This window comes from Diachasma alloeum, unplaced genomic scaffold (assembly GCF_001412515.2).
Source record: "Diachasma alloeum isolate Michigan unplaced genomic scaffold, Dall2.0 Dall_scaffold_00177, whole genome shotgun sequence".
Lineage (NCBI taxonomy): Eukaryota > Metazoa > Arthropoda > Insecta > Hymenoptera > Braconidae > Diachasma > Diachasma alloeum.
The window spans coordinates 430,113-443,231 of NW_021680343.1; the positions used below are offsets into that span (position 1 = coordinate 430,113).

At 38.6% G+C, this 13,119-nt stretch overlaps 2 protein-coding genes across 4 annotated transcripts in view; one reads left to right on the plus strand and one right to left on the minus strand.

Moving 5' to 3' along the window:
• The window catches only part of LOC107037273 (dopamine receptor 2), a 79,151-nt gene that overhangs the window by 51,788 nt on the left and 14,244 nt on the right, over window positions 1-13,119 (plus strand). For all 3 annotated transcript variants that reach the window (XM_015255741.1, XM_029126062.1, XM_015255749.1), the window contains exon 2: window positions 12,151-12,235. In XM_015255741.1, the coding sequence (XP_015111227.1) occupies window positions 12,151-12,235 (85 nt within the window). The remainder of the gene's footprint in view (window positions 1-12,150; window positions 12,236-13,119) is intronic.
• Window positions 8,895-10,931, minus strand: LOC114841171. The gene has a single exon (XM_029126061.1). It carries the CDS (start codon window positions 10,929-10,931, stop codon window positions 8,895-8,897), a length of 2,037 nt encoding a protein of 678 aa, XP_028981894.1.

The window sequence follows — 13,119 nt, forward strand, 5'->3', positions numbered from 1 at the left end:
AGTAAGGGGCTTGACCGAATGCAACGAGTTAATTAATCCACAATCCACTCAATTCACTCCCCCCCCCCTTCCCCCAAACAATTCAGTTCAACAATTACTGCTTCTTGACCTTTTCGAGTGGACAATCGCGCGTAATTACTCCACCATTTTATCTAACCTCCGTATGACCTCACGCTTCATAAATTGCACTACTTCCTCACGATATTTTCAGATCTGCGAGTGTGAAAATTATTTCCCCAACCCTTTTTTTTCCCCACCAGACACCTGGAAATTCGTTATTTCCGTTATCGCTACGTTCCGCGGAGTCGCGTACGTGGGGCGCGCGAGGGAGAGGGAGATATAATTTAATTTTTGCTCTCGTCGTGTCACATAGGACCGCGATTCCGGGTGATAAAATGATCGGTAAATTCTAAAATCTAACGGTTTTGCAATTGAATTTCAGGAGTCATTTCCTCGCAATGAAACCGGGATGCAAATAAATCCTGAATTTGTATATTTAAATTGTCTGTTGACTAAACATACTTTTGCACTGTTAGAAAAATTTTTAATTTCGTGGAATTTTCAGTAATAAGTATTTTATTGACAATTCAATCAAATTCCTAATTTTCCAGCAACACATGGACAACAATCCCTTGACTTACTTGAATTTTCAAGCCAAACATCAATGTTCAGTGTCAAATCACGGAGAATTTTCAATTAATTGGAAAGTCAAAACTATATTTCCCAGAATTGTCTTTAATTTTACGAATTTTTATGGAACAATTCAACTGAAATTTACACTTCCCATTGATTTTTTCATAGAATTGTGAATTTCCAATTATGAAATTCCTTGAAGAAAATTATGGATAAATTCTAAAATCTACAGTTTTGTAATTGAATTTTATTTCCCCGGAATGAGCCCGCGATGCCCACAAATCCTCAGCCTGTTTATTCAAATTATCCATTGACTGGAAATTTTTTTATGACTTGACATCTGGAATGCTCGACTCGTCTATTCACCTCATCAATCGATTGGAAAAATGTTTATAACGTGATGTCCGGAGTTGGATTAGCATAAGTGAGAGAAATGTTCTCCATTCTTCCTCAGAATATAAATTTCCCTCCTAACCTCTTCCCTCGTTTTCCTCCCGAAGAGAATCTACATTTGCAACGGTGCAGACGTACGCAAAAATTGCAGTCATTTTTTTCCCATTTACCTCTTCTCGTCCATTGGCTCCAATGTTTCCCTCTTTACTTCCTCTCTCCTTGTTTCCCTCCGCCATTTGCATATCAAACGAGACAGTCAATTGTGCCACTGAACGTCCACTTGCATTGCGATCAGTACGTGAGAAATTTCACCGTTCAATAGCGTCGCAGAATTTTTTTTTCTCATTTATAGAGGCTTCTTTTATCTTTTTTTCAAAGATATCAGACGATAAAAAATTTTATTTCATAATTAATTTAGTTTTGTTTCTTTTTCTGCCGAAAAATTACTGATGATTATTCATTAGACTTTTTCACCTTCATTCTGTTTAGATGGAGTCCTCACGTAATTCTTTATCTATCCATTCCGCATAGAAATAGAAGTCAGTCTCATTGCAGAAAATACACACAGAGGTAGAAATATTTTAATTTTCAGAGACATATCACTGAAAATTGCTGATACACTGTGAAAAATTTGTCTCAAATGTTTATCATGTTTAATTTCCACTGAAATTTCAGGATATCATGTCATTGAATAAGCGAATATTCAATTGATTTTCTGTTCACCAATAAGATAAAATAAAAAATACCAATTTTCTGTTTCTGATCTGAAAATCAGTAAAATACTCGATTTTTCAGTTCAATTATTCCGTGAAAGCTCGGAACAATCTGAAAAATTCAGGGAAAATTGGAAAATTCATGTCATTTTGTTTCTGAATATTGATGTTCCATTAAAAATTCAATAAAGTTGCAAACTTTATTGAATTTTCAATGGAAACTCATGAGATTTCGTCGAATTTTACTTGGAACTTGAAATTTCGGAACTTTTTGTTCCCTAAATTGGATTCAATGTCACTCTCATGAGAATAACTACCATATTTTCCATGAAATGTCGAAAAAATTCTAACAGTGTAGATTTCTAAAAAGAGATGGGTACCTGAAAATTAGTGACATATCCCTGAAAATCAAACCTATTCTTTCCTCTATGTACCACCGTGCCGTCAAATTATATTGAACTACATCGGTGAGAATCACTAATTAGTTTTTAATTACATTGGCGGCCTCAAGCAATTTGTTACCCCAAAATATTGAAATAAAAAATATTAAAATACGAAACGCTTTCCTTCAATAAATTGATGGGTTTGAATAACTCAGGAATACACGAATTCAACATCAACGCCAAATTTATAGCTGTCATAAATGAAACCCTGAGAGAACGGAATCCAAAGGATGGAGGAATGAGCGGTGAAACCAAATAAATTCATGAAATTCATTTCTGGATTAAACCCATTAAATCTCCCTCACTCCCGAGTGCCAGAACTTAATTCATACCTGAGGTAAGATGAGGTCTAAAATCAGGTGACTCAAGTTTCCTCAAAACTCGATGAAAAGAGTTTCCTACAAGATTATTCAGTCATGACTTAATAATACGTCTCAAACATTTGAAACAGGAACATATCATTCACCTGAAATGTCGCTTTTATCAGAAAACTTTTGGCGTAATCTCCCCGTAGAAATTGTTGAATATATCAAGAGGAGAGAAATATTTCTCAACAAGAAGTGAAAAGATGTGGGTGGCTGGGAAAAAAGGACAGAATAAATGTCGCCTGCGGCGGTATATTGATATATCCCACTACTGATCAAGAAAACTTTTCTACACTGAGCATTGGATCGTCGTACTCTATGTTTAATGCATGACATGGGCTTTTATCCCTCCCCCTCCCCCCTCTTCCGCACCGCCTGACATTCCCCCGGGGAACTCAAACCCGTTTGTCAGCCCCGGGGGCTAAACTTTAGCTGTGTTATTTTGTTGTTTGTATGTCTTATTCCACCCGCAATGTTCTGCAAATTTATTCTTCCACTATTGTCAGAAACAAAAAAAAATTGAAATGTCACGTTGACTGCAGTGAGAGAACCATTTCCTAATATGTAGACCATATTTACTTGTGAGAAGTGAATTATTTTGAATGGCTTTAATCTAAGAATGTTTGAGTTTACAGAACTCGAATAAATTCGCATTCATCGCTATCATTCCGCGCTACATCCAAACATTTCGTTCAAATCAGCAACTTTTTTTTCAAGCAACATTCTAGTTCTGCCGAAAATGTTGCCGTCCTTGTACTTTTTTGGATTTTTCATTGTTGAATATTTTTTTTGGGAATTTATTCAATTCATATTGTGAACAATGATTTAGTCAATTTCACAATAAAGAAATTTTTAATTTGGTTGTTTGCAATTATCTGTCCAGAAACTTGTGTTTTTTAATGTCCCCGAAAAAACTAGAGTATAACGAATAGTCATATATGGTTATGTGTAGAATTGTGAAGGAAATGCATTAAGACTATGAACTATTGGATTGAAGGTGGGATTATACAGCTGTTATGGACACAATGTGTTGAATTTAATTTTTCATCACGCTGTGACGAAAAGTGAACTTTTCGGCACGCACCGCGTGATGAAAAAATTTTTTTCATCACGTCCGTCAATTTCCGCCACATTGTGATGAAAAATATTGTTCGTAACTCGTGAAAAAATGTTTTTTGCACTCGTTACGAAATATACTATTTTAAAATCGTTTTCTCAAAAAAATGTTCCCAGGAAAAATTGCCCGGACTACTTGGATATTTGTAATATATAATATATAATATTATGTATCGAAATAATATATAGTATTATAATATATAATATTATTATATATTATTCGAAACATTCAAAGTGCATAAAAAAAACATGAAAACAGTAAATTGTTAAAGATTGACGAATTTTCTACGCGGGTTGAATGAGTTCATTTGTGACAAAGTCATTCTTGAGTACAATTATATTGTAAATAACTAACTTAATAAACTTTCACATTAATTATCCAATTGAATTGAAATCCATCATCTACTCTTTCCATCAATCAAATTAACCAAAGTTTGGAATACTCCGGATGAAAATTTACACCATAAAATCAGGAAAATCGTCAAGTCGTTCCAACAATTATTTTCCCCTGATGCATAACAAGCGGCATCGCCCCATAATTCATTTAAACCGACGTGTGCCAAGATAAAAGAAAACAAGATTGATAGAACATCATATTTGTGCTCTCTCCTCCGTATATGAAAGCTGAATTACGCGAGGCATTTTGCACGGTAGGTATACATGAATGAAGTGGGACGGGCTTTATCTTCAATACCAAGGTTCCATTCTATACTCCTTCAAACTCTGACAATAGTGGATGATGGCTCACCTTTTCTCTCGTGGAAAAGAGCACGATAGGCCAAAGAACCTCTAATGGAATAGATTTCCTATCTCCTATTTCTTTCCTGTAACTCGGTAAATTGAAGTTTTTATGGCGACACTTTTCCGTCGGATAAACTCCCCACGACCACGGAAATCAACCTGCCAAGTTAATTCTGGACATGGAGAGACAAGGGGAATATTAAGAACTGAGTTGAGCTAGAGTGAAGTTCAATTTGAATCTCTAATACTCATTTTCTCATGAGAAACAAGTGAATAATTGATTTTTTCAGTGCAATACGCGCTGTTAGAAAAATAAATGAAATTTCATGGACAGTTGACTATTAATTTTCAAGACACTGACAATAAATGCGATTTAGGGGGAAAAAATCATGAAATTTCAGGTTTCACTGAAAATTCAGTAAAATTCCAGAATTTTGAGCAGCAAAGACAATAATTCCTTAATTTATTTGGAATTATAATCTAATATGAATATTCAATGCCAAATTACATAGAATTTTCAGTGAAATCTGAAATTTAATGATTTTTCCCCCTAAATCGCATTCAGTGTCACTGTCTCGAAAATTCAAGAATATATTTACCGGAATTTTCTGGTTTTCTATTTATTTGAAGGAAGAATGGATCTGAAGCTTACAGTTCTCTTTGATTTTTCCACTGAAATTGTCAATTTTCAATGACGAAATTCCTTGAAATTTAAGTGATAATTAAATTCGATAAAAATTTCAAAAAAGTGTAGCGGAAATTTCAGACAACAATTTTTAACAGTGTATTCCTTTCTTCTCATAAATTAACAATTTTCTTCAATAAACTCCTTGTATTTAAATACTGCCTAGAAATGAGACGTGATTAATTAATTTAAATCAGCATATTTAAAGTAGACGTTGAAATATAAGAAAATTTAGATTTCAAGCTTCAACTCTACTCTTCTTTCGGTGAAGATTCATAAAAAATTACATAAAAATCCGCAAGACATCCAGACATCCCCACACGCTTCATTCTCCATCATTTCCCGACATCATCAGGAGATCGTTAGAACCACCGACTACATACTTTCCATTCGGAAGCAAAAATCACAAAGATTGATGACTAAAGTGTTCCCCGTTTTGACAAATCCCTCATCTGTTTCATAACATGAAAAATCCCTCAAAAGAACGAATACACGTACGAAATCCACCGAAAAAATGAATACAATTCTTTATCATCCAACCATAAACCAGTCCCTCAATTACTCAACCCCCCTCAACATTTCCAAAACCCCAACCGAGCAATAAAATTAATTCCATCCATTACCCAAGCGACAAGTCATAACCCAAACGTTCATCCCTCATTTCGTAATGTTCAATTTACTCACATCAGTTCAATGTCACTCAAGTTAAGAGAAACAGAAAATAGTCTCGCGTACTCTTTTATATCCCTAAATCTCAGTCTCACTTTCCTGGCAATGGTTGAGACTATCCCTCTTGCCCCTGTTTGACGATTTATTACCCACGGGGCAATCATCCCCGAGGAAAATCCTTTCTCTTCCCCCTCCTCCCACCGTCTCATTCCGTTGGCGCTCGTCGTTCCCTTTTTTTCATCTTTTTTTTTTCAACTCAATGCCGCATCCAACCTCAACGATTTACTCTCGTCCGTGTAAAACTCCAACTCAGTACTCCAATTTTCCCCCCCAAAACGAGAGAGTCGTTCAGACAATTCCACGATGCGGTATATGTGCGAATCGTCGGTATGAATTACTCTTCCCTTTGCCGCCAACCCTTTTTTTATCCCCTCGTCCTTTCCATGTTTTTTTTCCACCTTTTTATTTCACTATTTCCCTTTTCATTCAATGCCCGCTCTCACAATTTTCGGACTGGCGATTAATTATATCCAGAGTGGTGAGAAGGGCGCGGGAGAAGGGGTAGAGAGAGCGAGAGAGAGGAGAGGGGCTCAGGCATTAAATGCTCCTACCCATCGAGCACTCTTGTATGTCCAAAAAATTGGACGTTGTTGAGAAAATAAATAAAAAAATTCATCTCCATTCGTTGTTCCTTTTACTACATTTCCATGAAAAATATCCAGCAATATTTTATTCCTCGAGTGTTTCATACATTTTATTAAAAGCCCTCTTCCTTCGTTGCTGTATATTTTCTCCTGCTTTGCTGATGGAATTGCACAAGTGGAGGTATAAAATACTCTGGCGTGACAGAAAGCTGTTTCCACACGCTTCCACTACTAGTATGAAAAAAAAAAAAATCTCCTGAAATTTCCTGTTTTCAACAATTTACGCGGTTGCAATCGAGCGATGCATATCCTCCACGCATCACAGTTTACCGATGAATTAAAAAGTTAGGGAAACGAAATAAACAATAAAGAGAGAGAGAGGACGAGGAGGGAAAAACGATGGTTCTTTCAATAGCAGTGCTGCTTTTTGGGGATACTCGGGTCACTTTTTTGGAGGGAGCCACGACCTGGCCTTGCGCCAATACAGCAGACTTTTTTTCAAACCATGTAACCCTTTTCAATCGCCATTTCCGTTTCTTTAATAAAATGGAAATGAATTTGGTGTTCCGGCTTGTTAGGTATCGCCCACATATTTTCCTCCGGTTTTTCCCCACATCCTTGGGTAAAATCGATGCCAACAGTCTGAACTTTTTCATGGAAAACCAGCATCTTTTCCCCGACGGGATGAATCCGCCGAAAGAAAAACCAGTGAAAAAGCAAAACAAAAAAGAGAAAATGTTCTTTCCTCCATGGATTTTTCCCCCCTCCCGATGAACGGCGATGGTCTTGGAGAATAGGGCGCCACACGTGGAGATGATGACCATCTACAAGAAGAGATGGCAATCTCACGTTTGAAATCGAAACAGATATGTACAGATGGTTGGATTAGTGACTGATACAGATAATCCAGCAAGAAGCAGGAGTGAAGGAAACTGATGGAGGAAGAAACTGGGCAGAGAGAGGCAAAATTATAAAAAAAAAGAGTATTATCTATACGTAGGGAGTGGCCACCTGGTGGGGATGCGAGATAAACTCCAGTACTTTCCTCAGCTGAACCTCGTAAATGTCTCAGTGCCACCCACCCCATCGTCTCCTTCCCCTTCCGTGGCGCCTCTTCAGTGACCTCCAACCTATTCCTCCACATCTTCCACTGTGTTGTTGCTTTTTTCGTTGGTCACTGAGCAGCATAAAAGCCACTGGTGCCCTTGATCACACGCAACCCCCCCCCCCCGAATGTCAACGAGACAGCGATGAACACAGAGTTAATGACTATGGAAATCATTGCATATGCATTTTTTTAGGGGGGGGAGGGGGAGGGGGGAAATAACGTTTAAAGTTACTCACGTACCATTTGATATTTGTCCCCATCTCAATATCCGTGTAAAGGTCTTGACACTGTTTTCACGCTCCAGTATGTCGAAAGAATAAACGCTTGTATGTACCTGACCTAGAATCACCGGGGCATTAAAATAAAAAAAGTCTTGAAAACTCAAAAGTATAAAGATAGCGTTAGTTTCGAGGAACGGGGTGGGTGTGGGCGACAGGAAGAGAGAGTCTAAAAATCGCTGACACGAGCATCAGATTCTTATCGTGTCCACTTTCAGGGACATAAGTGTCATACAAAAGCCCCAACAAATCCTAGGGATAATACCCGGTACATGTTGAATCCTGGTAACCCAGCCGAATGTGTCGAATAATTTGTGGTTTCTATTCTTCCTGGCTTTATGTCTCAAACTCCAACTCTCGTTTCGATATTAACCATTGTAGAAGCCCTCAATATCCTAGGGTTAAAGCCCACCTAGCTAATCCCTGTCTCGTGCAGCTCCCAAGACACTGAGCATTTCAGTTGGCTACCCCTTGGAGAACACAATTTCGTTTTACGAGGCGAAAAACTGCTGATGCTGCTGGAGGTGTCAAATACCACCATTTTATGCTGCCTTATCGAGTTTTCATTCGCCGTCAGATTTTCGTTGCTCGTTGCATTTCCATCTCCTGGTGAAACACTTTTCGGCATTTTATTGAAGAGAAATTTTTCAATTTATGGGAGAGTTGAAAGGAATGTTGAGTACTTTATACTATTCTTCAGGGAAGCTTGCCGTTATGATATCGTTAACGTTAAATCGCAGAACTATCCTCATCCCATTGTTAGGTTTAGCACACCCAAGGTACTTCTCAGCAAATTAAACAGTCCTCTTTGTTATCTCCTCGAGCCTCTACACCTTCATCCCCTTCTTCACAACTTTCCGCTGTTTTTGATTCTGCAGCTAGAATGCAGTTCCCCCTTAAGCAAACAATATACACCTGCTGATGCTGCCAGAGACGTTAAATACCTGCGTCGAATCTTAATTCCTCTCAACATTTCCATCTCGTGTCAAAAAAATTTCGTTCATTTCAGTGAAAAAAAGTAAATCATTCGTTTATCAGAGAGTAAATGTTTTTTTATTATTTGAGAATTACAAGAAAGTGATGTTATCTAATTTACGTTGAACACTTTATACTATTTTCCATGGAAGCCTGCCGTCACGATATCCAATAGTAACATTAGGTCGCAGAACTAACCTCACCCCATTGTTGGGTTTAGTCAACCTAAGATTCTTCTCATCAAATCTAACAGTCCTCTTCGCTACCCCCTTGAGCCTCCGCACCTTCGTCCCTTTCACAACTTTTTTTGGTTTTCGGTTCTGCCACCGGAAAACAGCAAACTCCCCAAGCAAACAAAGCATACCTGCCCCGTGCCCCATCACCAAGAGCAAAAAGCTTGGAGCAATATCAACGAGCTCCAGATTCGCATCGGTTTTCTCTTCAATTGCGTCATGAATGTGTTGAACAGTCGTCTCATTATTAGCTATATAAGAGATGATGCCACCCTGGATGAGGGCCGCCAGTTTCGAATCGATTTGCGTCAAATAAGGTAATCCTCTCCACGCGGGGAAGGCAAGAGGTGTGGTAGCCAGTGTTTCCTTCACTATGTGATACATCTCATGATGCACGCTCGTACTCGCTGATGATATATTGAGAACTGCGACAAGAGCTAAAGATGTATTCTCTCCCTGCATCAGCTGTGTCAATTTCTTCATGTAGTCTTCATGACTGAAGACAATAAATTGTTTGTAAATAGTGTCCACGGCAGAAATTTCTCCATCATTATCATCATCTGTTTGCATGAAGAACTGTTTGTGATTGGCTGTTCCTCCGAAAATTAAGCCAGAGTCAACGAGCTCCTGCATGGTGTTGATCTGAAGATCTCCGTGAGCTAACAATTGTCCAGCGAGTGAAGCCAAGTACACCTGCGTCAATACATATCCAAAAAGAACCCAAGACATGAATTTAATCCTATATGAAAGCCTCTTCGGCTGCTTGTGCCAAGCAACTCCTATCACCAATGCCATGATCTCCAAGAATGACATCTTGTCAAACAGCAGGGACTTGATCATCCCGCCGAATATAATCGATGCAATAGTTAGAATCCATATTTTCAAAGTGAACGGCGATATCAGACCAAGAAGAGAAATATTTGAATGAGAGGGAACTAGCCAGACGACTTGGGTAACATCGTAAGGCAGAGCAAAGTCAACATCCTTGACCATTGTCCGCAGTAGTCCTCCGACCACAAGATCGATCTTCCGATCGCTCTTGAATTCCTCAATTATTTCATCCTCCACAGTATTTCCTTCGTCCCACTCCAGAAGTGATCCAGTGGACCGAAATTGGAGGGTATCTCTCAAAATATTTATTATCTTCAACTCTATACCTCTGGCTTTCATATGGTCACCTTCCCACGTAACACTCATGTAAGGCTCATGATCAATTATAGCGAAATGAATGTGGCTATTGTTCATCTTCAGAACAGGAAACACTTCCGTTGTGGTGATCCATTCGCCCTGATGACACTTGCCAATGGGAATCGGATCTGACGGCTCCGTTAGCTTATTCGCCAAGAAACCCTGGCTCTGAGCAGCCAAAAGTGTATTTCCAACTGGTCCCAATATCACAACATTAGCAACTCGCTTAATCCACAATAGTTTCACGTAATTCACAGCTTCCTCCATGAAACTTGCCTCATCAGGAAATAGGTTTGTCACGACAACAGCGTATCTACAATCTCTACCACAAAGATCAATCAATCTGGACGTCGAATTCTCCAAGTTCTCGTAACTCTTCAGTATCAGGAGAGCATCCAGTGAGGTATTCTGATCAGAGTCGGAGTCCAAGTAACCGTTCAAGATATATGTCGAACGAACTTGTTGGAGTTTCGATAGGTAAACACCGGAGAAGTCTGGATCGTCTGTTTCCATTAAAAGTACGGAGATTCTTGACGGCAGTTGATTCATGTACAATTCAACGAATTTCATCAGACAAACGACTGTCTTCGATAGTTCGTTTAATTCACTTTTCGCTACGTCTGTTTCGGGATTTATTAGTTCACGATTACTGGGATCCTCTATTCGTAGATTCTCTTCTTCTGGTATCACTATTGTCCTCACACATGGCAACATCATTGCCATAATCAAAGCCAGCCAACATTCCATAGGTGCTCTTAATTGACTTCCACCTAACACATTAACGGAGGCAACTGTTCAGGTATCACCGATGTCACGCTCTGAACTACCTCAACAGTAAGATCGTCACGATGATCAAGTCATCGAAGACAAGTTTCCGTGACTGACATGATAACGTGTCAATTGAAGGACGGAAAAAAAAGAAAATGTCTACAATCATAAATGAGATGCACGAAATGATCTACATTGGCGAAAAAAAAGGAATGATGTCAAGATAAACTTCAAACAGGGTCACAATCAACCCAATAATTTTCCACCCAGTCTCCTTGTTATCCCCGTTTAAATCATTTCCAGTGATGTGTATTAGCGGATAAAAGCCTTTTACACCGTAAACGTGGGAAATTTGCCGTTATCGAGTTGTTGAATCTGTACTACAGGACATGTTTGCCCATGGTCTCTCTGAAAATCATTTCAGTGATGGATTACGTAAATAATCAGAAATGCTTTCAGTAGAATGAGGGCTTTTAACCCAATTCTCTTTGCTCAATGTTTTTTGCCAATATACTGATGCAACTGTTGTCAGTTAATTTGAAAATTAATTTCCGTTTTTTTTTTTCAAATATTATCTCTACGGTGAATTTTTCCGTGCAGTTTATAGCCGGCGCTCCTCCATTATTATGCGCTTGAAATGCGACGAATATCGCGTGTCGTATTAACTTTATCATGGCTGCTATGCAAATATAAATACTGTAGTTGAAGAGGAGGATAGGAGACGAAAGTCAACTAGGGTTTGTACACTCCTTGTATTTGAACGTGCATTTTAGTCATGCGAACATGACTGTAATATCCTGGGCCTATCCAACTCAACTGTTGGGTGTTTAATATCAGAACCCAGAGACAGAATGAGGCGTTTATGGGGTGCCCTTTATGGACTCGATCGTCAGATGATCATGATGATCGTTCAAGGTCTTCTCTGTGCTACTCAAGTTTATCTGTGATATTCAATCACAGAGATAAACTAGATGAGCCGAGCTACGTCATCTCCTCACTGGTTAATGATCGAGTGCCTGTAACAATGTTACTTCGGTTTTTATAATCGGTTTCTCTCTCCCGCTGTCTCTCGTTCCGTTCGTCTTCAATTAAATCAACTCCGATGTGAATAACTAGTTTACGGGTATTACAAGAGATTTAAACTTCTAAGCATACTAATAAACTCCTCCTCTAATTAATTTCCACTTTGTGATTCTAGGGCTTTTGTCAGGATACTGTGTGCCTGCTGTCCGAGGAAGATGAGGAGAAAGTATCAGCCGGCATTCAGGTGTAAACCCAGTCAGGTGAGCCATCATTACGTTCATAGTGAATTCCAATTACTAACGGAAATAAGAAAACAACTTCTGCTGGGAAATAATGAAGACGTTCTAGAGCGACTAGGGGATTTTTCTTTGAATTCTATTCTCTCGTCGAAAGATATTAACAAAAAGAAAACATTGGACAATGAGTGAATTCGGTTAATCTAGTGCCAGATAATTAGATTCATTATTCACGATTACTAACAGCAATAAAAAAAAACACCATTTGCTCCGAAATAATGAAGCTACTCCGATTAAATAAATCAAGTAGAGAAAAATAGCAGAAAAATTATTTGGAATTCAAGTGATCACCAAAAACTTTCAGTGACAGCACTACAAATTTTTCTGTGCAATGCAGTAATTTCTCTCGCATTTACCAAAAAAGTTCATGTATCTCGTAATTATATTTCCGCTGCTGCGAAATGCATATAAAAAAATCATTCATGAAAGTCAAATTTTCTTCGTGCAGAATTTTACATCACCCACTGGGAGAATTTCCTCTCAAATTCAATTCCCTCATGTAAAGATATGAATGAAGATAACCCGGAAAAATCAGTGGATTATGTTGACCTAGTACTGGATAATCAGACAGCTAAAACCATCGACTAATTTAATCCCTTAATTTTCGTTGTAACAAAGTCGAGATTGGAGATAGGTGGGCTAGCTTCCAGATTAGGTTGTTTGAGGAAGAGCGCGGTTGAATCCCACAGAAGATTGTTTGGCCCAAGTCAAGTGGAGAGGAGGGGGGGGGGGCTGTGTATGTTGCCAAAGAATGGAGAGAGCGAGAGAGAGAGAGAGAGAGAGAGAGAGAGAGAGAGAGAGAGAGAGAGAGAGAGAGAGAGAGAGAGAGAGAGAGAGAGAGAGAGAGA